Here is a 26,807-nt window from a genome sequence, read left to right on the forward strand (position 1 = left end):
GCTGTGTACAGCTATCATGATAGCTGGTAATTCAGACAAAGCCATTGTCTACTTTTGATGTGTTAAGGATGGTGGCTGTGTCCTATGTTCAATAAAGCTATGACGTTATCTTCCATTTATATAAGACGTGACCTACAAATTTAATCATGTATTCTTCTCACTATTTTGTTATTTGGTATCCTTCCTGATGTTGCAGCTTAATAGCCAGTCCTATATTTTCATTAAGTGTGAGATAATCATTAGTAGAACATTCTACATCTACATCTACATCTACATCCATTCTCCGCAAGCCACCTGATGGTGTGTGGCGAAGGGTACCCTGAGTACCTCTATCAGTTCTCCCTTTTATTCCAGTCTCGTATTGTTCGTGGAAAGAAGGATTGTCGGTATGCCTCTGTGTGGGCTCTAATCTATTTAATTTTATCCTCATGGTCTCTTCACGAGATATACGTAGGAGGGAACAATATACTGCTTGACTCTTCGGTGAAGGTATGTTCTCAAAACTTTAACAAAAGCCCGCACCAAGCTACTGAGCATTTCCTTAGGATTCTTCCAATGAATCTCAGTCTGGCATCTGCTTTACCGATGATCAACTTTATATGATCATTCCATTTTAAATCACTCCTAATGCCTACTCCCAGATAATTTATGGAATTAACTGCTTCCAGTTGCTGACCTGCTATTTTGTAGCTAAATGATAAGGGATCTATCTTTCTATGTATTCGCAGCACATTACACTTGTCTTCATTGAATTCAATTGCCATTCCCTTCACCATGTGTCAATTCGCTGCAGATCCTCTTGCATTTCAGCACAATTTTCCATTGTTACAACCTCTCGATACACCACAACATCATCTGCAAAAAGCCTCAGTGAACTTCCGATATCATCCACAAGGTCATTTATGTATATTGTGAATAGCAACGATCCTATGACACTCCCCTGCGGCACACCTGAAATCCCTCTTACTTCGGAAGACTTATCTCCATTGAGAATGACATGTTGCGTTCTGTTATCTAGGAACTTTTCAATCCAATTACACAATTGTTCTAATAGTCCATATGCTCTTACTTTGTTCATTAAACGACTGTGGGGAACTGTATCGAACGCCTTGTGGAAGTCAAGAAACACGGCATCTACCTGTGAACCTGTGTCTATGGCCCTCTGAGTCTCGTGAACGAATAGCGCGAGCTGTGTTTCACACGACCGTCTTTTTCGAAACCAATGCTGATTCCTACAGTGTAGATTTCTAGTCTCCAGAAAAGTCATTATACTCTAACATAATACGTGTTCCAAAATTTCTACAACTGATTGATGTTAGAGATATAGGTCTATAGTTCAGCACATCTGTTCGACGTCCCTTCTTGAAAACGGGGATGACCTGTTCCCTTTTCCAATCCTTTGGATCGCTACGCTCTTCTAGAGACCTATGGTACACCACTGCAAGAAGGGGGGCAAGTTCCTTCGCGTACTCTATGTGTGGTTCTGTTGATCGCAAAACTTAACAAGTGAAATCTAAGTAGTATTGTTTTCATTGTATACATAGTCTCACATTTGTCATATTATGTAAATAATAAATGCTCCACAAATATAAGACAAGCTCAGAATGAGGAAACAGTTAAAATGGGACACCTTATGTTTCACTATTTCAGCTACATTCGTTTATGACCTACATCTACATCTACATCTACATGATTACTCTGCAATTCACATTTAAGTGCTTGGCAGAGGGTTCATCGAACCACAATCATACTATCTCCCTACCATTCCACTCCCGAACAGCGCGCGGGAAAAACGAACACCTAAACCTTTCTGTTCAAGCTCTGATTTCTCTTATTTTATTTTGATGATCATTCCTACCTATGTCGGTTGGGCTCAACAAAATATTTTCGCATTCGGAAGAGAAAGTTGGTGACTGAAATTTCGTAAAAAGGTCTCGCCACGACGAAAAACGTCTATGCTTTAATGACTTCCATCCCAACTCGTGTATCATATCTGGCAAACTCTCTCCCCTATTACGTCATAATATAAAACGAGCGCCCTTTTTTGCACCCTTTCGATGTCCTCCGACAATCCCACCTGGTAAGGATCCCACAACGCGCAGCAATATTCTAACAGAGGACGAACGAATGTAGGGTAAGCTGCCTCTTTAGTGGACTTGTTGCATCTTCTAAGTGTCCTGCCAATGAAACGCAACCTCTGGCTCACCTTCTCCACAATATTGTCTATGTAGTCTTTCCAACTGAAGTTGTTCGTAATTTTTACAACCCGGTACTTAGTTGAATTGACAGCCTTGAGAATTGTACTATTTATCGAGTAATCGAATTTCAATGGATTTATTTTGGAACTCATGTGGATCACCTCACACTTTTCGTTATTTAGCGTCAACTGCCACCTGTCACACCATACAGCAATCTTTTCTAAATCGCTTTGCAACTGATATTGGTATTTGGATGACCTTACTAGACGGTAAATTACAGCATCATCTGCGAACAACCTAAGAGAACTGCTCAGATTGTCACCCAGGTCATTTATATAGATCAGGAACAGCAGAGGTCCCAGGACGCTTCCCTGGGGAACACCTGATATCACTTCAGTTTTACTACCTGCGATAGTTAACCACAAATCTCCCAAAACACAGTCATCATAAGACTTCCAACTCATGTGTAATGAAACATGTCCATCGTTCTATCCAGAGTGCATGCATGTGGATCATTGGGAAGAGGGCAAGTCTTAGGATTTTTTAGTAGGTTAGCGTAAAAGATGCAAAAATATTCTCGTAAAAACTCAAACAACACATAGGTATGTCAGCAATATGACCCTAAACGTATTGAAAACTGTGGAAAGAATATGAAAAAAAACACAAAATCGCCAAAATCCCAGGAAAACCTAGTATAATCACGAAAAATTGATACGAAATACGTAAAAATTGCGGGGAATACGACGAAATATATAAAATGGCGAAAACGTAGTAAAAATACGAAAATTGACTGAGAATATACAAAATCGGAGAAAAATACCATGAAATGAGTACTGAGCAAAATTAATAAAATTGCTTGTTCTGGAGGAGGAGAGCAGGCTATTCCTACATATATACTCATTAATAGCGGGAAAATGAGGCATTCTAGAGACGTGGCGTCAAGGTGAAACAGTAATTATGCACTTCATGATCAGTACAACCTAAACATTGGACCATGACTTTGGCGTGCAAGAGTAAGGCCACCAGGGGTGGTGGTGCACTGTTATAAGACTGTTACATCTCTGCTGGCCACTGATCGTAGTACTTGTATCCTAGTAAGATCTCACTGTTTTTTCGTATGAATATTTGGCTGCCGACGATCATTTTGTAGGGCTGTCATGAAAATATCAATTTCCAAACTGTAACTGGGCTTGAACTTCGTAAACTGCAGGCGTCATACACCTCTGGAAACCTATGTAGTGTTTGTATTACAAAGAATCCATGTTTTGTTCCATCATCTTTCGGGCGTTCACCCGGGACAGTGACAACTCCTCCCGCGATACCTCGGCTAGAAACCTCCCAGCCATCTTCGAGGCGAGTCAAAGAAGTTACAATTTGTCAAAAACTGCTGTGTTTACTGGTCTCACAAACTTCCAACATTACCTTTTATTTTTTATTTATTTATTTATGTCCTGAATCTTTGTGGTACATACACCATACCTTAGGTGTTGGACAAAATGATTAATTAATATACTGTTACATTGATTGTATACATTATATTTATAAATTGTTACATTTTTATGTTTCTATATTGTTACATTACATTTTTATATTTTTTCAACCAAAATGAACTTATTTTTCAAGGTACTGTGTTACTGAGTAAAAACAGTTTTCCAAGAGATATGATGTGACAGATTTTTTAAAGCTATGGATTTTGTTTATGGCCTTCACGTTACTTGGCAGCTTATTAAACAAATGTGAACCTGAGTGATATACACCTTTCTTGCACAGTGTGGTTTAACAGTGATGTCTGTGTATGTCACTATTTGCCCTTGTATGGTGTTCATGTACAGATTTATTTTGAATAAATACATTTCCATTTTTTAGCATGCTTTTTTTAGGAACATCACAGGAACATCACAACTTCTAGTATATAGATACATGGCAGGGGTAGAATCCCCAGTTCTTTAAAGAATGGTTTGCATGATTTTCGGCTGTTAGCATTTTTCTTTATCCTCACAACCTTTTTTCATTCCGGAATGTAATTATGCTATGAGGAGAATTTCCCCAGAATATGATGCCATATCTCAATAGGGAGTCTATGCAAGCGTAATACACCACTCTAACTGTTTCAGGACTTGTGTTGTTCCATATAATCCTCATCGCATAAGTCATTTTGGATAGTTTAAAATTTAATGAAGTGATGTGGGAATTCCATTTAAGATTGTCTTGTAAGTAGATGCCAAGAAATTTTGTTTCAGTGACACTGGTAATTCTTTGTTTTTCTATGGACATGTTTGGTTTTAATGGGTTTTTATTTTGTTGTGTATGGAAGTGTAAGACAACTGTTTTTTGAGAGTTTATCAGTAATTTATTCCTCATAAACCACTCTGTGACATTTTCATTTGTGACTTTAGCATTTAAACTTAGAGCCACCCACCTGACCCTTAATAACAGTTGTATCTAAAGGAAAATACACAAGAGAAAATACAGGCCAAGAAACAGTTAAGAATGGTTATTAGCTAAACCAAAACTTACAAATTTCGTTGGTGTTTAAATTGGTAACAAATTATAGTATAAAAAATCACATGAGTAAGCAAACACATCAACACTGTTCAGCTTCTGAGCTCATGTAGGATAATGTCTAATTGTGTTGACAGCTATAATTAATTTATAAATATTCTGTACAGTTGTTTTAAGTTTGTTTTCATGATGTTATTAGAAGAGCTGCTGGAGTGGTGCATACAACTGACACTGTATTTCAACAAGAATGTAGGAAGAGCACTTTGCACTGTTGCACAATTTGGGCTCAGGATTCCTGTTGATGAATACTGCTGTCTCATCCACTGGAGCATTCCATGCTGGTATTTGCTCTGTGGTGTTCTATTCTTCATATACATCTGCATCTACATCTATATGATTACTTGAAATTCACAATTAAGTGACTGGAAGAGGGTTCATTGAAAAACCTTCACGCCATTTGTCTATCATTCCATTTCGAATAGTGCACAGAAAAAAATGAGCACTTAAATCTTTCTGTGTGACCTCTGATTTCTCTTATTTTGTTGTAGTTATTACATAAACAATGTAGATGGGCATCAACAAAATATTTTCACACTCATATGAGAAAGTTGGTAATTGAAATTTCATGAGAAGTCCATGCCACAATGAAAAATGCCTTTCTTTTAATGATTGCCACCCCAATTCATGTATCATATCTGTGACACTCTCTTCCTGATTTAATGGTAATACGCTTTTTTGGTGTCCTCTGTCAGTCCCATCTGACATGGATCCAACAACACATCAGTACCCCAGGAGAGGGTGGAAAAGTGTGGTGGAAGCAGTCTCTTTTGTAGACCTGAGCACTTTCTAAGTGTTCTACCTATAAATCATAGTCTTTGGTTTGCTTTCCTCACAGCATTATTTATGTGGTTGTTTCAATTTAAATTATTCATAATTCTGACTCCTAAGTATTTAATTGAATTTACAGTCTTTAGATTTTGGTGATTTATCATGTAACCAAAATTTTGTGGATTTCCTTTAGTACTCATGTGGATGACTTCACACTTTTTGTTATTTAGTGTCAACTGCCTCTTTTTGCACCATACATACATCTTGCATAAATCATTTTGCAATTGGTTTTGATCATCTATGACTTTACAAGACAGTAAAAGACAGCATCATCTGCAAACAGTTTAAGAGGTCTTCTCAGATTGTCTCCTATGTCTTTCCCGTAGATCAAAAACATCAGTGGGCCTATAACACTTCCTTGGGGAATGCCAGTTATTGCTTCTGTCTTACTCGATGACTTTTCATCAATTAGTACGAAATGTGGCCTATTTGACAGGAAATCATGCTGTTCACTCAACTGACATGATACATAAATTGCCTGTGAAGAAGGTGTGTTTGAGATTGTTTGAGCAAAACTCAGTATCAGCGGTGGGCATAAAATGATAATCAGATTACTCCATTGCCCATCAGTTGTCTCCTGATGTAACCAAAAACTTTAGGGAAAACCTCAGTTCACATGTATGTAAATTCCCCAGGCATACTGTAATCATTGGTGGAGACTTTAATAATTCAACAATTAATTGAAAAGAATATAGTTTTGTTAGTGGTGGGTGTGATAACATATCCTGTGAAACTCTGAAAACTACCTTGAACAGATAGTGAGGAACCCCACTCACGATGGAAATATATTGGATCTAATGGCAACAAAAAGACCTGACACCTTTGAGGACATCCACGTCGCAACTGGTATCAGTGACCATAATGCAGCAGTGACTACCAAAGTACAAAGGACAACTAAAATAAGCTGACAGACATATATATGCAGTAAATGAATAGATAGTTTCATGCTTCATGAGAGAACTTGAAATTTTCAGCACAGGTCAGGAGCATGTAGGGGAACTCTTTGACTCAGGTTTAAAGGAATAATTGACCATGCGCTGGATAGATATGTACCTAGAGAAGAGTTCATAATGGGAGGGAACTTCCATGGTATACAGACACTGTAAATAAACTTCTCAAGAAACAGAAATTACTGCATGGTATGTGTAAAACAAAGCATAGGGCTATAAATGGAGAGATGCCAAATGACTATGATAACAGAATATTGTCAAATGACATTTCACAAAATCCAAAGAAATTCTGGATATATGTAAAGGTCGTTAGTGACACCAAAGTTAGTGTCCAGTCCCTAGCAAATGAGACAGGAACCAAAACTGAGAGTAGCAAAACAAAAGCTGTCAATTTCAAATGTTCCTTTACAAAGGAAAACCCAGGAGAATTGTCCCAATTTAATCCTCGTACCTCTAAGAAGATGAATGAATTAAGTTTTAGTGTCAGCGGTGTTGAGAAATGGCTGAAATTGTTAAAACTGAACAAAGCTCCAGACCCAGCTGAATCCCTGTCAGATTCTATACTGAGTCTGCAGCTGAGTTGGCCCTTCTTTTGACTAAAATCTATCATAGATCCCTCGTACAGAAAACCTTGCTCAGTTCTCGAAAAAAGGCACAGGTCACACCTGTAGGGTAGTAGAAGTGATCACAAAACTATCATACAATATTCTTAATATCATTTTGTTGTAGCATCTTAGAACATATTCTGAGCTCAAACATAATGAGGTGTATTGAACAGAATGACCTCCTCAATGCCAGCCAGCATGGATTTCAAAAACATTGATTATGTGAAATCCAGCTTGCAATTTTCCTTTGGATCAAGGAAACCAGGTAGATGCAGTTTTCTTATTTCCAAATAGCATTAGACTCAGCATCACACCTATGCTTATTGTCAAAAGTACAGTCATATGGGGTTGTTGTTGTAGTTGTTGTTGTTGTCTTCAGTCCTGAGACTGGTTTTATGCAGCTCTCCATGCTACTCTATCCTGTGCAAGCTTCTTTATCTCCCAGTACTTACTGCAACTTACATCCCTCTGAATCTGCTTATTGTATTCATCTCTTGGTCTCCCTCTACAATTTTTACCCTCCACACTGCCCTCCAATGCTAAATTTGTGATCCCTTGAAGCCTCAGAATATGCCCTACCAACCGATCCCTTCTTCCTGTCAAGTTATGCCACAAACTCCTCCCCATTTCTATTCAATATCTTCTCATTAGTTATGTGATCTACCGATCTAATCTTCAGCATTCTTCTGTAGCACCACCTTTCAAAAGCTTCTATTCTCTTCTTGTCCAAACTATTTATTGTCCATGTTTCACTTCCATGCTCCATACAAATGCTTTCAGAATAGACGTCCTGACATTTGAATCTATACTCAATGTTAACAAATTTATCTTCTTCAGAATCGGCTTTCCTTGCCATTGCCAGTCTACATTTTATATCCTCCCTACTTCGAACATCATCAGTTATTTTGCTCCCCAAATAGCAAAACTACTTTACTACTTTAAGTGTCTCATTTCCTAATCTAATTCCCTCAGCATCATCAGACTTAATTCTACTACATTCCATTATCCTTGTTTTGCTTTTGTTTATGTTCATCTTATATCCTCCTTTCAAGACACTGTCCATTCCGTTCAACTGCTCTTCCAAGTCCTTTGCTGTCTCTGACAGAATTACAATGTCAATCGCAAACCTCAAAGTTTTTAATTCTTCTCCCTGGATTTTAATACCTACACTGAACTTTTCTTTTGTTTCCTTCACTGCTTGCTTAATATGCAGATTGAATAACATTGGTGAGAGGCTACAGCCCTATCTCACTCCCATCCCAACCACTGCTTCCCTTTCGTGTCCCTCGACTCTTATAACTGCTATCAGGTTTCTGTACAAATTGTAAATAGCTGTTCGCTTCCTGTATTTTACCCCTGCACCAAATTTGAAAGAGAGTATTCCAATCAACATTGTCAAAAGCTTCTTGTAAGTCTACAAATGCTAGAAGTGTAGGTTTGCCTTTCCTTAATCTTTCTTCTAAGATAAGTCGTAAGGTCAGTATTGCCTCACATGTTCCAACATTTCTACGGAATCCAAACTGATCTTCCCTGAGGTCTATCAGTTTTTCCATTCGTCTGTAAAGAATTCGCTTTATAATGTTGCAACCATGACTTATTAAACTGATAATTCGTTAATTTTCACATCTGTCAACACCTGCTTTCTTTGGGATTGGAATTATTATATTCTTATTGAAGTCTGACGGTATTTCACATGTCTCATACATCTTGCTCACCGGATGGTAGAGTTTTGTCAGGACTGGCTCTCCCAAGGCTGTCAGTAGTTCTAATGGAATGTTGTCTACTCTGGGGCCTTGATTCGACTCAGGTCTTTCAATGCTCTGTCAAACTCTTCACGCAGTATTGTATCTCCCATTTCATCTTCATCTACATCCTCTTCGATTTCTATAATAGTGTCCTCAAGTACATCGCCCTTGTATGGACCCTCTATATACTCCTTCCACCATTCTGCTTTCCCTTCTTTGCTTAGAACTGGGTTTCCATCTGAGCTCTTGATATTCATACAAGTGACTACCTTTTCTCCAAAGGTCTCTTTAATTTTCCTGTAGGCAGTATCTATCTTACCCCTAGAGAGATAAGCCTCTGCACCATTACATTTGTCCTCTAGCCATCCCTGCTTAGCCATTTTGCACTTCCTGTCTATCTAATTTTTAAGACGTTTGTATTCCTTTTTGCCTGCTTCATTTACTGCATTTTTTTAATATTTTCTCCTTTCATCGATTAAATTCAATATTTCTTCTGTTACCCAAGGATTTCTACTAGCCCTCATCTTTTTACCTACTTGATCCTCTGCTGCCTTCAGTATTTCATTCCTCAAAGCTACCCACTCTTCTTCTACTTTATTTCTTTCCTCCATTCCTGTCAATTGTTCCCTTATGCTCTCCCTGAAACTCTGTACAACCTCTGGTTCTTTCAGTTTATCCAGGTCCCATCTCCTTAAATTCTCACCTTTTTGCAGTTTCTTCCGTTATAGTTAATAACTAATAGATTGTGGTCACAGTCCACATCTGCCCCTGGAAATGTCTTACAATTTAAAACCTGGTTCCTAGATATCTGTCTTACCATTATATAATATATCTGAAACCTTCTAGTATCTCCAGGATTCTTCCATGTATACAACCTTCTTTCATGACTCCTGAACCAAGTGTTAGCTATGATGAAGTTGTGCTCCGTGTAATATTCTACCAGGCAGCTTCCTCTTTCATTTCTTAGCCCCAATCCATATTCACCTACTACATTTTCTTCTCTTCCTTTTCCTACTGTGTAATTCCAGTCACCCATGACTATTAAATTTTTGTCTCCCTTCACTACCTGAATAATTTTTTTTATCTCATCATACATTTCATCAATTTCTTCATCATATGGAGAGCTAGTTGGCATATTAACTTGTGCTGCTGTAGTAGGCATGGGCTTCGTGTCTATCTTGGCCACAATAATGCGTTCACTATGCTGTTTGTAGTAGCTTACGCGCACTCCTATTTTTTTATTCCTTATTAAACCTACCCCTGCATTACCCCTATTTGATTTTGTATTTATAACCCTGTATTCATCTGAGCAAAAGTCTTGTTCCTCCTGCCACCGAACTTCACCAATTCCCACTATATCTAACTTTAACCTGTTCATTTCCCTTTTTAAATTTTCGAACCTACGTGCCGGATTAAGGGATCTGACTGACAGTCCGTGCTCCAGTCCGTAGAACGCCAGTTTTCTTTCTCATGATATGGGGTATTAAGTAAAATTTGGGACTGGATTGAGTATTTTTTGTTAGGGATGACACAGCATCTTGCCTTAGATGGAGAGTCATCATCAGATGTAGAAGTAATTTTGTGTGCGCCCCAGGGAAGTGTGTTGGGACCCTTGCTGTTCATCTTGTATATTAATGACCTTGTACACAATACTAATAATAAAATCAGGCTTTTTGCAGATGATGCAGTTGTGTATAATGAAGTACTATGTGAGAGAAGCTGAACAAACATTCAGTCAGATCTTGATAAGATTTCAACATGGTGCAGAGATTGGCAACTTGCTCTAAATGTAGTATCCTATGACTATAATATCATGGTGCAGAGATTGGCAACTTGCTCTAAAATGTAGTATCCTATGACTATAATATCAATGAGTCACTGTTGGAATTGCCAATTTATACATGTACCTGGGTGTAATACTTCGTAGGGATATGCAATGGAATGATCACTTAGGTTCAGTCATGGGTAAAGCATGTGGTACACTTTGGTTTATTGGTAGAATGCCGGTGAAATGCGAGAGATTGCTTACAAATCACTCGTGCAATGCATCCTAGAATATTGTCCAAGTGTGTGGGACTCATACTAGATAGGACGTATACAGAGAAGGGTAGCACGGATGGTCATAGGTTTGTTTAATCCATTGGAGAGTTTCACAGAGATACTGAAGGAACTGAACAGTCTGACGTTTGAAGACAGACATAAAATATCCTGAGAAGGTTGTTAACAAAGTTTCAAGAACCAAATTTAAATAATTACTCTATGGATATACCACAACCACTTAAGTATCGCTCACATAGGGATGGTGAGCATAAAATTAGAATAATTACTGCATGCACAGAGGCATTCAAACAATCATTCTTCCCATGCTCCATATGTGAATGAAACAGCAAGAAATCCTAATAACTGATACAATAGGACGTACCCTCTATCATGCACTTCATGGAGGTTTTCGGATCTTAGATGTAGATGTAGCTATAGATTGTTATTTGTGTCTTGCTGCTGGTGTACTTTATGTACAACCAGAATCTCTTTGAGTTTTCTGCCAAATTTTGAGGCAGTGTTTCATTGGGGAAACTTTTAAAAGCATCTCACATTGAAGTTCAGGTAAAATTACTAGCTTCTGTAAAACTTTGCCAATCATGAGAAATTTGTATTCTTTTAAATTCTACATGCTTTTTTTATTGCTTCTAAGCAGTGTTATGACATTTAGTGTGCCACTTATCATGTAGCTTATCATGTGATCATTAACAGTGAATCTGTTGATATTTATCATGAGATAAAAGCCAGATGACATTTATCATTGACTGTTGCTCCAGCTAATCATAACAAGGATATGTGTTTCTCTAGATGTATAGGGGAAATGGTCCTTAGTTTTTAGGTTTTTTGTATTTCATTGAATCAAGAGCATTGGCTTTACTGAAATTACAGTTGATCTGATTGCCTGATTGGCTTTTCTGGATGTAACAGTTACAGTTCCACATCTGCATAGTTTGAAAAACGTGAGTGATTTTATGGGAATTATAACACTGTTGGTAACCCCATAAAAAGTCTGTGTAGCAGATATTGTGAAGCACATCCCTGATGCTAAACATGCGTTCATTGATTTTTATGGAAGTCTTTTTCATTTACTACAGATCGACAGTGGACCTTGTTATCCTATTATTGGACAAAAGAGGACAGAACTGTAGTGACTATACATCCTGTCATGATGTCTAATTTTATATTTATGGCAGAGAACAGAATGTGTGTTTTTTACTTGATTATCAGAATGCTTCTTCCATTGCAACACCATAGTAAAATACTCTAGTTTAGTGATTAAACTGCCTTTGTTAAGTTTGTGCACTGGCTTTATTTCAGCTGAACACAAAATCTGCCAAGTGACCATGTTACTTTTTAGATGTTTTCTATGTTTTTGTACTTGACTATTTGTATGTCATACAGTAGAGTATTTGTTTATGGATTAGAAGAGAGATATTTGGAGACCATAAATTACTTTTTGCTAGGTGCATTTTCTTCGAGACCATCTACATGAAGCTGAAAGTCACATACTGCCTGGGGCAGTCCGTCTAAACTGGATGTCATTGGGCATACCACAGTATGCAGATGATTGTCAGAGCGCTTTGCGCACGCTTGAATCAATGGTGTACCAAGTGCGGAAAGTTGGCAATGAACTGCGTGTACGCACTCAACAACTTGAGAGTTACAACTTATTCCAAGCCACTTTGCCTGACATGTCAGACCCTGATACTGTTGAAAGGCTTACCTGTAAGGTAAAGTATATTTATTTATTAACTAATTACATACATAGATAGCACTTGGTGCAATCATTGATGTCAGCGATGGTTTTGATCAAGTATTCAAAAAGGGTTATCATTTTTAGAAATCTTCCTTTTATAAACACAGTACAAATATTATTTTACAGTAGTAAAATATGCAATATTGTGTTTCTCATGTGCTAATTTTTTAATTGATTGCCAGGATGACTTATACTTTAGAGACGATAACCTGCAATAGTACATAATAATATAGGCAAATCAGGCCATAGTACATTTTCTGTAGTGTATATGTATTTACAGTTTTTGAGATTTTCTTTATTAGGAATATACAGGGGGAGGACAAAAATATGGAAATACCAAAAAGACGACACATTACCATGCCTAATATGGTGTAGAAAGCCTGTTGTTATTTAAAGCAGCTTTCAGTCATCTCAGATTGGGTAAATATAGGTCCTGCATGATTTTCAGGGTAATCTTGTACCACTCTTCCTGCAAAGCAGTGGCATGTTCAGGTACTGCTGATATCGGTGGATAGTAATTACCTACCATGCTAAACAAAGTGGACCACTAAGGCTCAATAATATTGAATTCTGATGACAGTAGTGACCAGGAGAAAGGCAAGAATTCCTCCTCCTGCTCACAAAACCAGTTACATATGATGCTAGTTTTGTGAACAGGAGTCATGTTGTCTTGGGAAACCACATAAGCATTGGGGAACAAAACATTGTACCATCAGTGAACCTAATCCTTGGTAGTAAAGTGGCATTGCAGTGCAACCCTTGGACCCACGAAATACCATGATGTGGCTGCCCAAATCATCATCAAACGGCTGCCATGTTTCACTCTTGGGACTTAAACTTTGCCAGAAGTTGGGAACAGTGTGACACAAGACTCATCCAACCAAATTACTTCCTTCCATTGCTTCATAGTCCAAGGTTATGGCTTTGGCTCCAAGTTTTCTTGTTATGGGTATTTGCATCACTGATATGTGATTCTGGAATTCCAGCTCCCCCAGAAATTTCCTGCTTATTGTGCACCCTGTGCATTGTGTTGACACAGACAGGGTTTGTGTGTGTGACATTCAGTTCTAAGGTGACTATTGCAAGCTGTTGTCCTCTCTCTCTCTCTCTCTCTCTCTCTCTTTTTTTTTTTTTTTTTTTTTTTTTTTTTTTTTTTTTTTTTTTTTTTTTTTTTTTTTTTTTTTTGTCACGATCATGTTTATCTGTTGTGATGACTCAACACACACATTTTTCTGTGTTGTGACTTAGTGAATTATGTTTTGTCCTATATGCGATATGAATCTTTGATCTGGTGCTTCTTCAGTCACCAATTCTTTTGCCTCTGTTGGTTATGGAAACACCCACCATACAGCATCAACAATTTCCCCATGTTCAAATTTACTTAGCTCCGATATAATGTAGTTATAACTATACAGAGCACTATATCATAACTGACCCATGTAACTCATTAAGGACACTGTACGGGTGCTTTTCGTAGCCAAATTCAACAGTGCAACGTGGAGACTTGGAAAAAATCTGCACTATGTTAAAGCATGCATTTCTTTATTTATTGTGAAGTAGATTTGATTTATTACAGAAAGCTTAGCTAAAGATCACATTAGGCAGATTCCTGCCCCCATTCCCCCCTGGTATACGTGCAGCTACTTACAGTACAGTTGTTTGTCCCTATTAGTATCATGTGCAATGTTTCCCTGTATTTTATATTTTACTGTGTAATGGAAAGTACACTGTTATATGCCTGCATCTGTACTTTATTCAAAAATTAATTTAGTCTTGCAACTCACCCACGAACCAGTTCCCATAAAGTTCTAACTTTTTGGATCTACCACACATGGCCCCATTTTTTTTTTAATCTTCTTTCAGACGAGTACTTTCCAAACACAGTAGTAACTCAGCACATTATATGTGCACAAAGAATTCATATGGCATTTGGATCTGTGCAATTTAGTCTGTCTAAAAGGGTTACTTATAAAATGACCCATATTACAGAATTTTACAGTGGCTAAAAACTGTGTAAAGAAGTAATGTGCTGCTAGGTATGGCGGCACACAGGAATGATTCACACTTACAAAGTGACTGCTGCAGCAGATACAGTCGTTTATACTAGCTTGTGAGAAAACTACTGTGATTGAATATATAATCTCCTTATATTCTGTAATGCTAAAGTTGGAAAGCAGAAAAATGGAGACATGGGGAAAGGGAGTGGCTATGTCGCAGAATAAGCTCTGATTGGCCAAAACATCCACTTAATCATGACTTATTCTTCAGTTTACTTAGATAGGCTGCAATAATTGTTGATTGCCTCTGAGTGGTATATTTCTTCATTTGCAGCTCCCTGTTTAGTAAAGATGAGCCCCCATCCAATGTTGTCAGGAAGTGCCACCATAATAGTGTACTAAATTTTGGCAGAGTGTGATTTGTACACTTACCAGAAAGCATTGAGTTGCTTAGCTGGCAACTTGACTTTTATTTTGCATTTTGTAGATTTTACAGATATTTCTTTTTTTACTGTCTGATTTAAAGTATTGCAGTATTTCTCAATGTTATCATCTTATTTTTTGAGGTATTGTGTAATTCATGATTTACCATGGTTTCCAATATTTTCACTAGGCCTTTTCAGGATAAATGTTTTTGAATGACAGAGCTGCCAAATAACAACAAACATGCTAGCAACAACTCGTAGAAAAATAATAGATAGCAGGTTTGACAGCAAAAAGGGTAACAGTCATAACACATTTTCAACATCAAAACATAAGCAGCTTATTCAGTAAGAAAGATGAATGCACCAGATCATGATACGAAACTGAAAGATTCTTCTACCAATGTGCTAAGCATAACATCATACAGAAGTCACAGAAACTGAACAAAATGCTTCCTGACAAAAAATTGAAGCAGCCAGAACGGATGCAGAAAATGAAGTGAAAGTTCACCAATTGAGAGGGTATGTGATTTTCTTTCAATAAATGCAAATTTGAGTCAATTTCAAATTTTCAAAGAACTTTCCAGTATGAACGAAGTTATCAGTCACATTACACTCCCTCTGGGCGGAATGCCTACACTGATTCGGTTGAGAAGCTCTTGTATCGTCTCTTGAGGCAAGCTGGCCCATATCTGTTGTAACTTCTACGTGATATCTTGGATTCTACCACTGTGATGGAGTTGGTCTGACACATGTTTTACAGGGGACAGATATCGGTATATTTCAGGCCATGGGAGTGCTTCAGCATCCCTCAGACAGTTCATAGAGACACATGCCATGTGTGGACAAGCATTGTCCTGCTGAAAAGTGGCCACCACAATCCTATCACATCAGAGGTCACACATGTGGATACAGAATGTCCTTGATGTACCACTATGTCATCAGAGTTCCTCGGTTACTATCAGCCATGTCCTGAAGTCTTACTATTACCTGTCCACACCACAATGCCAGATGTAACACTGTTGTACCTCTCCAAAACATTAGAAGAATGGGACCTCTCTCCAGTTTGTCACCATACTCACTGCTGATTCAGTTTAACACAGAACTGTGATTCATCACTGTAAATAATGCTCCATGATTCATCAGCAGCCTTGCTATCCAGTCTCAACACTACTCCAAATATAGTTGATTGTGTTGTCATGTTAACAGCAACCTACTGGGTACACATGGGATGACAATTCCCTATTATGGCTGCTGTTAGTCTCCAATGGATGGTGCAGGATGACACAAAGTATTGAGGGAGTCCATTACTTGTTCTTGGATCTCAGTTGCAGATGTGAAGGGGTTACTATATGCTTTGTGTACAATATCATGATCTTACTTTGTAGTAGTGAGAAGTGGCCTATCAGAATCTGGACATCGAGTATGTTTGCTTTCATGCTGCCGTGTAGTACAACATTGCACCAGTGTTACATCTGAATGCCTCACAATTCGGGAATTATAATGTTGTATGATTCAACCAGAGTACCCGTGGTCTAGGGGTAGTGCCTTTGATTCATAATGAAAGCGTCTTCGGTCCCGGGTTCGATCCCCGCCACTGTCGAAATTATGATAAATAATCAGCATTGGTGGCTGAAGACTTCCGGCATAAGAATTCAGCCTCATTCTGGCAACGGCCTTGTGAAAGAGGGCGGAGGAGCGGATAGAGGTTCAGGGCACTTTCTTGTCCTAGGGGTGGGAAATTGCCCCTAAAGGCAGAAGAATCAGAAATGATCAACGACATGAGGATGCAGAAGGCAATGGAAACCACTGTATTAAAGACACGTAATGTGTGTCCACAGGACATGTGGCCTGTAGTTGAAGAAGTGCCATGATGATCTCTCCATTGGCAAAAGATTCCGGAATAGTCCCTCATTCGGATCTCCAGGAGAGGATTGCCAAGGGGGAGGTTACCATGAGAAAAAGATTGAATAATCAACGAAAGGATAATGTTCTACGAGTCAGGGCGTGGAATGTCAGAGGCTTGAACATGGTAGGGAAACTAGAAAATCTGAAAAGGGAAATGCAAAGGCTCAATCTAGATAAAGTGAAGTGGAAGGAAGACAAGGATTTCTGGTCAGATGAGTATCGGGTAGTATCAACAGCAGCAGAAAATGGTATAACAGGTGTAGAATTCATTATGAATAGCAAGGTAGGGCAGAGGGTCTGTTACTGTGAACAGTTCAGTGACTGGGTTGTTCTAATCAGAATCGACAGCAGACTAACACCGACAACGATAGTTCAGGTATACATGTTGACGTTGCAAGCTGAAGATGAACAGATAGAGAAAGTGTATGAGGATATTGAAAGGGTAATGCAGTATGTAAAGGGGGACGAAAATCTAATAGTCATGGGCAACTGGAATGCAATTGTGGGGGAAGGAGTAGAAGAAAAGGTTACAGGAGAATATGGGCTTGGGACAAGGAATGAAAGAGGAGAAAGACTAATTGAGTTCTGTAACAAGTTTCAGCTAGTAATAGCGAATACCCTGTTCAAGAGTCACAAGAGGAGGAGGTATACTTGGAAAAGGCCGGGAGATACGGGAAGATTTCAATTAGATTACATCATGGTGAGACAGAGATTTCGAAATCAGATACTGGATTGTAGTGCGTACCCAGAAGCAGATATAGACTCAGATCACAATATAGTAATGATGAAGAGTAGGCTGAAGTTCAAGACAATAGTCAGGAAGAATCAATACGCTAAGAAGTGGGATACGGAAGTTCTAAGGAATGACGAGATACGTTTGAAGTTCTCTAACGCTATAGATGCAGCAATAAGGAATAGCGCAGTAGGCAACACAGTTGAAGAGGAATGGACGTCTCTAAAAAGGGCCTTCACAGAAGTTGGGAAGGAAAACATAGGTACAAAGAAGGTAGCTGCGAAGAAACCATGGGTAACAGAAGAAATACTTCAGTTGATTGATGAAAGGAGGAAGTACAAACATGTTCTGGGAAAATCAGGAATACAGAAATACAAGTCACTGAGGAATGAAATAAATAGGAAGTGCAGGGAAGCTAAGACGAAATGGCTGCAGGAAAAATGTGAAGACATCGAAAAAGATATGATTGTCGGAAGGACAGATTCAGCATATAGGAAAGTCAAAACAACCTTTGGTGACATTAAAAGCAACGGTGGTAACATTAAGAGGGCAACGGGAATCCCACTGTTAAATGCAGAGGAGAGAGCAGATAGGTGGAAAGAATACATTTGAAAGCCTCTATGAGGGTGAAGATTTGTCTGATGTGATAGAAGAAGAAACAGGAGTCGATTTAGAAGAGATAGGGGATCCAGTATTAGAATCGGAATTTAAAAGAGCTTTGGAGGACTTACGGTCAAATAAGGCAGAAGGGATAGATAACATTCCATCAAAATTTCTGAAATCATTAGGGGAAGTAGCAACAAAACGACTATTCACGTTGGTGTGTAGAATATATGAGTCTGGCGACATACCATTTGACTTTTGGAAAAGCATCATCCACACAATTCCGAAGACGGCAAGAGCTGACAAGTGCGAGAATTATCGCACAATCAGCTTAACAGCTCATGCATCGAAGCTGCTTACAAGAATAATATACAGAAGAATGGAAAAGAAGATTGAGAATGCGCTAGGTGATGATCAGTTTGGCTTTAGGAAAAGTAAAGGACGAGAGAGGCAATTCTGACGTTACGGCTAATAATTGAAGCAAGGCTAAAGAAAAATCAACACACCTTCATAGGATTTGTCGACCTGGAAAAAGCGTTCAACAATATAAAATGGTGCAAGCTGTTCAGGATTCTGAAAAAAGTAGGGGTAAGCTATCTACATCTACATGACTTCTCTGCAATTCACATTTAAGTGCTTGGCAGAGGGTTCATCGAACCACAATCATACTTTCTCTCTACTATTCCACTCCCGAACAGCGAGCGGGAAAAACGAACACCTAAACCTTTCTGTTCGAGCTCTGATTTCTCTTATTTTATTTTGATGATCATTCCTACCTATGTAAGTTGGGCTCAACAAAATATTTTCGCATTCGGAAGAGAAAGTTGGTGACTGAAATTTCGTAAAAAGGTCTCGCCACGACGAAAAACGTCTATGCTTTAATGACTTCCATCCCAACTCGTGTATCATATCTGCCACACTCTCTCCCCTATAATGTGATAATACAAAACGAGCTGCCCTTTTTTGCACCCTTTCGATGTCCTCCATCAATCCCACCTGGTAAGGATCCCACACTACGCAGCAATATTCTAACAGAGGACGAACAAGTGTAGTGTAAGCTGTCACTTTAGTGGACTTGTTGCATCTTCTAAGTGTCCTGCCAATGAAACGCAACCTTTGGCTCGCCTTCCCGACAATATTATCTATGTGGTCCTTCCAACTGAAGTTGTTCATAATTTTAACACCCAGGTACTTAGTTGAATTGACAGCCTTGAGAATTGTACTATTTATCGAGTAATCGAATTCCAACGGATTTCTTTTAGAACTCATGTGGATCATCTCACACTTTTCGTTATTTAGCGTCAACTGCCACCTGACACACCATACAGCAATCTTTTCTAAATCGCTTTGCAACTGATACTGGTCTTCGGATGACCTTACTAGACGGTAAATTACAGCATCATCTGCGAACAGTGTAAGAGAACTGCTCAGATTGTCACCCAGGTCATTTATATAGATCAGGAACAGTAGAGGTCCCAGGATGCTTCCCTGGGGAACACCTGATATCACTTCAGTTTTACTCGATGATTTGCCGTCTATTACTATGAACTGCGACCTTCCTGACAGGAAATCACGAATCCAGTCGCACAACTGAGACGATACCCCATAGCTCCGCAGCTTGATTAGAAGTCACTTATGAGGAACGGTGTCAAAAGCTTTCCGGAAATCTAGAAATACGGAATCAACTTGAGATCCCCTGTCGATAGCGGCCATTACTTCGTGCGAATAAAGAGCTAGCTGCGTTGCGCAAGAGCGATGTTTTCTGAAGCCATGCTGATTACGTGTCAATAGATCGTTCCCTTCGAGGTGATTCATAATGTTTGAATACAGTATACGCTCCAAAACCCTACTGCAAACTGACGTCAATGATATAGGTCTGTAGTTAAATGGATTACTCCTACTACCCTTCTTGAACACTGGTGCGACCTGCGCAATTTTCCAATCTGTAGGTACAGATCTATCGGTGAGCGAGCGGTTGTATATGAGTGGTAAGTAGGGAGCTATAGTATCAGCGTAATCTGAAAGGAACCTAATCGGTATACAATCTGGACCTGAAGACCTGCCTGTATCAAGCGATTTGAGTTGCTTCGCAACCCCTAAGGTATCTACTTCTAAGAAACTCATGCTAGCAGATGTTCGTGTTTCAAATTCTGGAATATTCCATTCGTCTTCCCTGGTGAAGGAATTTCGGAAAACTGCGGTCAATAACTCCGCTTTAGCGGCACAGTCGTCGAGAACAGTACCATCGGCACTGCGCAGCGAAGGTATTGACTGCGTCTTGCCGCTTGTGTACTTTACATACAACCAGAATTTCTTTGGATTTTCCACCAAATTTCGAGACAATGTTTCATTGTGGAACGTATTAAAGGCATCTCGCATCGAAGTACGTGCCAAATTTCGCGCGTCTGTAAATTTTAGCCCATCTTCGGGATTTCGCGTTCTTCTGAACTTCGCATGCTTTTTCCGTTGCCTCTGCAACAGCGTTCGGACCTTTTTTGTGTACCACGGGGGATCCGTTCCACCTCTTACCAATTTATGAGGTATGAATATCTCAATTGCTGTTGCTACTATATCTTTGAATTTGAGCCACATCTCGTCTACATTCGCATAGTCAGTTTGGAAGGAATGGAAATTGTCTTTTAGGAAGGCTTCTAGTGGCACTTTATCCACTTTTTTAAATAAAATTATTTTGCGTTTGTTTCTGATGGATTTGGAAGAAATGGTATTGAGCCTAGCTACAATGACCTTGTGATCACTAATCCCTGTATCAGTCATGATGCTCTCTATCAGCTCTGGATTGTTTGTGGCTAAGAGGTCAAGTGTGTTTTCGCAACCATTTACAATTCGCGTGGGTTCGTGGACTAACTGCTCGAAATAATTTTTGGAGAAAGCATTTAGGACAATCTCGGAAGACATTTTCTGCCTACCACCGGTTTTGAACAAGTATTTTTGCCAACATACCGAGGGTAGGTTGAAGTCCCCACCAACTATAACCGTATGAGTGGGGTATTTATTTGTTACGAGACTCAAACTTTCTCTGAACTGTTCCGCAACTGTATCATCGGAGTCTAGGGGTCGGTAGAAGGAGCCAATTATTAACTTAATTCGGCTGTTAAGTATAACTTCCACCCATACCAATTCGCACGGAGTATCTACTTCGACTTCACTACAAGATAAACCACTACTGACAGACACAAACACTCCACCACCAATTCTGCCTAATCTATCTTTCCTGAACACCGTCTGAGACTTCGTAAAAATTTCTGCAGAACTTATTTCAGGCTTTAGCCAGCTTTCTGTACCTATAACGATATCAGCTTCTGTGCTTTCTATTAGCGCTTGAAGCTCAGGGACTTTTCCAGCGCAACTACAACAGTTTACAACTATAATTCCGACTGTTCCTTGATCCAAGCACGTCCTGTAATTGCCAAGCACCCTTTGACATTGCAGCCCATCCCGCACTTTCCCGAGGCCTTCTAACCCAAAAAACCGCCCAGTCCACGCCACACAGCCTCCGCTACCCGTGTAGCCGCCAGCTGAGTGTAGTGAACTCCTGACCTATTCAGCGGAACCCGAAACCCCACCACCCTATGGCGCAAGTCAAGGAATCTGCAGCCAATACGGTCGCAAAACCGTCTGAGCCTCTGATTCAGACCCTCCACCCGGCTCTGCACCAAAGGTCCGCAGTCGGTTCTGTCAACGATGCTGCAGATGGTGAGCTCTGCCTTCATCTCGTAAGCAAGACCGGCAGCCTTCACCAAATCAGATAGCCGCTGGAATCCAGAGAGAATTTCCTCAGATCCAAAGCGACACACGTCATTAGTGCCGACATGTGCCACCACCTGCAGCTGGCTGCATCCTGTGCTCTTCATGGCATCCGGAAGGACCCTTTCCACATCAGGAATGACTCCTCCCGGAATGCACACGGAGTGCACACTGGATTTCTTCCCCTCCTTAGCCGCCGTATCCCTAAGGGGCCCCATTACACGCCTAACATTGGAGCTCCCAACTACCAGTAAGCCCACCCTCTGCGATTGCCCGGACCTTGAAGGCTGAGAATGATCCTCTGAAACAGGGCAGGCAGCTGCATCTGGCTCAGCCAGAGACAGTGCCTGAAACCGGTTTGTCAGACGCACCGGGGAGGCTTTCTGATCAGCCTCCGGGGACGCCTTTCACTGCCTGCCATGCCTTGGAACGACCTCCCAATCAGCCACAGGCGAGGGCTCTGCCCCACTGCGGGCAGCAACCGGGGCAACCACAGTGGCAGATCGATCTGGGGACAGACGGGACGAGGTTGACATCCCCGTGATACCCAAGTCCGGCTCCCCACAGTGGTGCCCATTGGCAACAGCCTCAAGCTGCGCGACCGAAGTCAGCGCCGATTGCAGCTGTGAGCGAAGGGATGCCAAGTCAGCCCTCATCCGAACACAGCAATCGCAGTCCCTGTCCATTCTAATCGATGTTGAACAACAGTTACCGAAACACGAGTCCGTGCCTAGATAACGCAAGCGAAACACGCAAAGAATGTATCGACTAACCTGTACAAATGCCTAACGACTGTGCTACAATCTGCTGAATTTGCGATTACAGTAACTAAAACTCGAAATTGCATCTCCTATACGAAACTCACACGCAATTTAAATAAGAATCTACGAAGTAAACACTAAAGCGCGATGCTACAACTGTCAAATACTTTAATACGCCTGAAATATATGAATTAAACAATGCAAGTACCCAAAAACACGCAAAGAAATTAATTAAACTATCTAACAGACAAGTAAGCTAGGGTTATACGACTTGCTGCTGCAGCTGCTCATCCAACGGCGGCAGGGAGAGATGGGTCATATACAATATGTACAACAACCAAGAGGGAATAATAAGAGTGGACGATCAAGAACGAAGTGCTCGTATTAAGAAGGGAGTAAGACAAGGCTGTAGCCTTTCGCCCTTACTCTTCAATCTGTACATCGAGGAAGCAATGATGGAAATAAAAGAAAGGTTCAGGAGTGGAGTTAAAATACAAGGTGAAAGGATATCAATGATACGATTCGCTGATGACATTGCTATCGTGAGTGAAAGTGAAGAAGAATTAAATGATCCATTGAACGGAATGAACAGTCTAATGAGTACACAGTATGGTTTGAGAGTAAATCGGAGAATGACAAAGGTAATGAGAAGTAGTAGAAATGAGAACAGCGAGAAACTTAACATCAGGATTGATGGTCACGAAGTCAATGAAGTTAAGGAATTCTGCTACCTAGGCAGTAAAATAACCAATGACGGACGGAGCAAGGAGGACATCAAAAGCAGACTCGCTATGGCAAAAAAGGCATTTCTGGCCAAGAGAAGTCTACTAATATTAAATACCGGCCTTAATTTTAGGATGAAATTTCTGAGGCTGTACGTCTGGAGTACAGCATTGTATGGTAGTGAAACATGGACTGTGGGAAAACTGGAACAGAAGAGAATCGAAGCATTTGAGATGTGGTGCTATAGACGAATGTTGAAAATTAGGTGGACTGATAAGGTAAGGAATGAGGAGGTTCTACGCAGGATCGGAGAGGAAAGGAATGTGTGGAAAACACTGATAAGGAGAAGGGACAGGATGATAGGACATCTGCTAAGACATGAGGGAATGACTTCCATGGTACTAGAGGGAGCTGTAGAGAGCAAAAACTGTAGAGGAAGACAGAGATTGGAATACGTCAAGCAAATAATTGAGGACGTAGGTTGCAAGTGCTACTCTGAGATGAAGAGGTTAGCACAGGAAAGGAATTTGTGGCGGGACGCATCAAACCAGTCAGTAGACTGATGTGTGGGGGAAAAAAAAAAATCAACCATTTATACAAATGGAGACACTCAATAAGGCCTATTTCAAACTCCATCAGATGCTGATAACACAAGTATGTGACCTCTCCATGTTCTTCACAGTGACCACTCAACATCTGATACTGTTCTCACCCTTTATACCTCTACCAGGTCTGGTGACAACACTAAACACAAACAACACTAATGCACTCTGATGGTCATTACATGTGCCACAGATAATTGCAGTTCTAATTATTTACATACTTGCTGATGTTATGTTTGTGTACTAAGTTACATTAAAGTATGACTATGTTTTCTGGGTGCTTCATTTTGTTTTGTCAGGCAGTTTTTAAGGAAGAGGAAACAGCTAAACACACTATAAGTGGAATGATGTCTTAGTATAGCATTGAACATAAATAGTTTGGGAATAAAGCTACCAATTCAATGAGTAGCAAAAGCACCAGTAAACCCTGATTCTTAAAAGGGTCAATCTCTCATGTATAAAACAGCTCAAATGGCTGATTACTTGATTTATAAATAAGTTAATGTGTTAAATATTTGATGTTAAGCTTGTAAGTGAGAAAAGTTTAGAACAGATTATAAATTATGTGTAAAGTTCGTTGGATGTCGCTGAGTGCTCTTATTCTCAAATACTCATTAACTGTCACTGCACCCATCACCCAACAGTTTCCCCTTCCTCCGCCCTCTCACCTCCTCCGAATTCATGTCCCCAAGTTGCCTTCAGTCTATGCTGCTTTTCACTGGTCGCTACAACTATACCTACCGCCCCTCCTTCCTGCATTCCTAGCTAGCAAACTGGCCTCCCTCTGGCCACTAGCCACCACCAGTCCCTCTCCCCTGCCTCTCACCTACCTCTCCCTATCGTCTCCCTATACTCACGCAACCCCACCCAGCACTACCCCCACCACTGCCAGCACACCAGCCATAAAATAGCATTGGCATTATAAGTCTAGTAGCTTGTTAGGGACAAAGGTATGCAGCATGTCGACCTTCTATTGTGTGTGCATATTGACAACTCAACATTTCTCAAACAAAACCTTTCGGCAAGTGGTCTCCTTTAATCCTAAAGTATTTACATTCTACGGAAACTTTACTACAGCATTTAGTATAGAGAAAAATTGATAACAGTCATGCTATAGCCCTTGTTAAGCATCACCAGGAAATTATTAACTTATATTGCCATAGTGAAGACAGCCTCCCTAGGGGAGTAAAATATGAGAAAAAATCCCAGTCCTCCAGATTGGTGGGTGTCCAGCCACCCCAGTAAAAACAGGTTTTGCTTCATTTTCCAAACAAAATAAAAAGGCAGGACAGATCTAAAAGCATCAACTCCGGTTAAGAACAAGGACTCTGATTTGTGGAACATGGATTGTATAGAGGTTAGCAGGAAAAACTGACAACATAATTAAAGAAATGGAAGTACTGAAAATGTATAACCTGGTAATAAGATCAATGAAAAAGAAAGGAACTGGGCAAGAAATAATTGGCAGGTGCGTGCAATGGGGGAAAAAAAAAACTGAAAGAGCATAATCAGGAGTATCATTTCTTATAAAAAGAAAATGAAAACAAAGGATAATTAAGTGGAAGGTAGTGAATTAAAGGATAATCAGTGTAACAGTAAAAATCCATCAAATAAAATTAGTGTTACCTGGAGTGTGTGACCCTAATGAAGATGCACCTGATGTGAAGAAGAGGGATTTCCTCAATGACTTACAAGCTGTGGGTGATGAATGGCCATATGGATGTGAATTGTTAATAATGTGAGACTTAAATGAAGTGGGAAAAGATTAAATGATGACATTGTAGGATAATGGGCAGACAATGTAAAAAATGATAACAGAAGATGGTTGATTAATTTCTGTAAAGTTGAGAAGTGCACTGTTACAAATGGCCAATTCCAGCACAAAGAAATACATCATTACATCTGGGTCAATCTGTCAAAGAACCTAACATCAGTCACAGCCTATGTAATAGTTTTGAGGCAGCAAGTAATTAAGGTGCAATGTTGTTGTTGTTGTTGTTGTGGTCTTCAGTCCTGAGACTGGTTTGATGCATCTCCATGCCACTCTACCCTGTGCAAGCCTCTTCATCTCCCAGTACCCACTGCAACCTACATCCTTCTGAATCTGATTAGTGTATTCATCTCTTGGTCTCCCTCTTAAGATTTTTACCCTCCACACTGCCCTCCAATACTAAATTGGTTATCCCTTGATGCCTCAGAACATGTCCTACCAACCGATCCCTTCTTCTTGTCAAGTTGTGCCACAAACTTCTCTTCTCCCTAATCCTATTCAATACCTCCTCGTTAGTTATGTGATCTACCCATCTAATCTTCAGCATTCTTCTGTAGCACCACATTTCGAAAGCTTCTATTCTCTTCTTGTCTAAACTATTTATTGTCTATGTTTCACTTCCATACATGGCTACACTCCATACAAATACTTTCAGAAATGACTTCCTGGGACTTAAATCTATACTCGATGTTAACTTCTCTTCTTCAGAAAAGCTTTCCTTGCCATTGCCAGTCTACATTTTATATCCTCTCTACTTTGACCATCATGAGTTATTTTGCTCCCCAAATAGAAAACTCCTTTACTACTTTAAGTGTCTCATTTCCTAATCTAATTCCCC

The 26,807-nt window shown here is 39.8% G+C and overlaps 1 protein-coding gene across 1 annotated transcript in view; it reads left to right on the forward strand.

The window, feature by feature from the left end:
- The window catches only part of LOC126273341 (dynein axonemal heavy chain 10), a 1,458,287-nt gene that overhangs the window by 351,493 nt on the left and 1,079,987 nt on the right, over window positions 1–26,807 (forward strand). The window contains exon 93 of the mRNA XM_049976887.1: window positions 12,392–12,658. Coding sequence (XP_049832844.1) covers window positions 12,392–12,658 — 267 coding nt within the window. The remainder of the gene's footprint in view (window positions 1–12,391; window positions 12,659–26,807) is intronic.

The sequence above is a fragment of the Schistocerca gregaria genome, chromosome 5, assembly GCF_023897955.1.
Source record: "Schistocerca gregaria isolate iqSchGreg1 chromosome 5, iqSchGreg1.2, whole genome shotgun sequence".
NCBI classification, from domain to species: domain Eukaryota; kingdom Metazoa; phylum Arthropoda; class Insecta; order Orthoptera; family Acrididae; genus Schistocerca; species Schistocerca gregaria.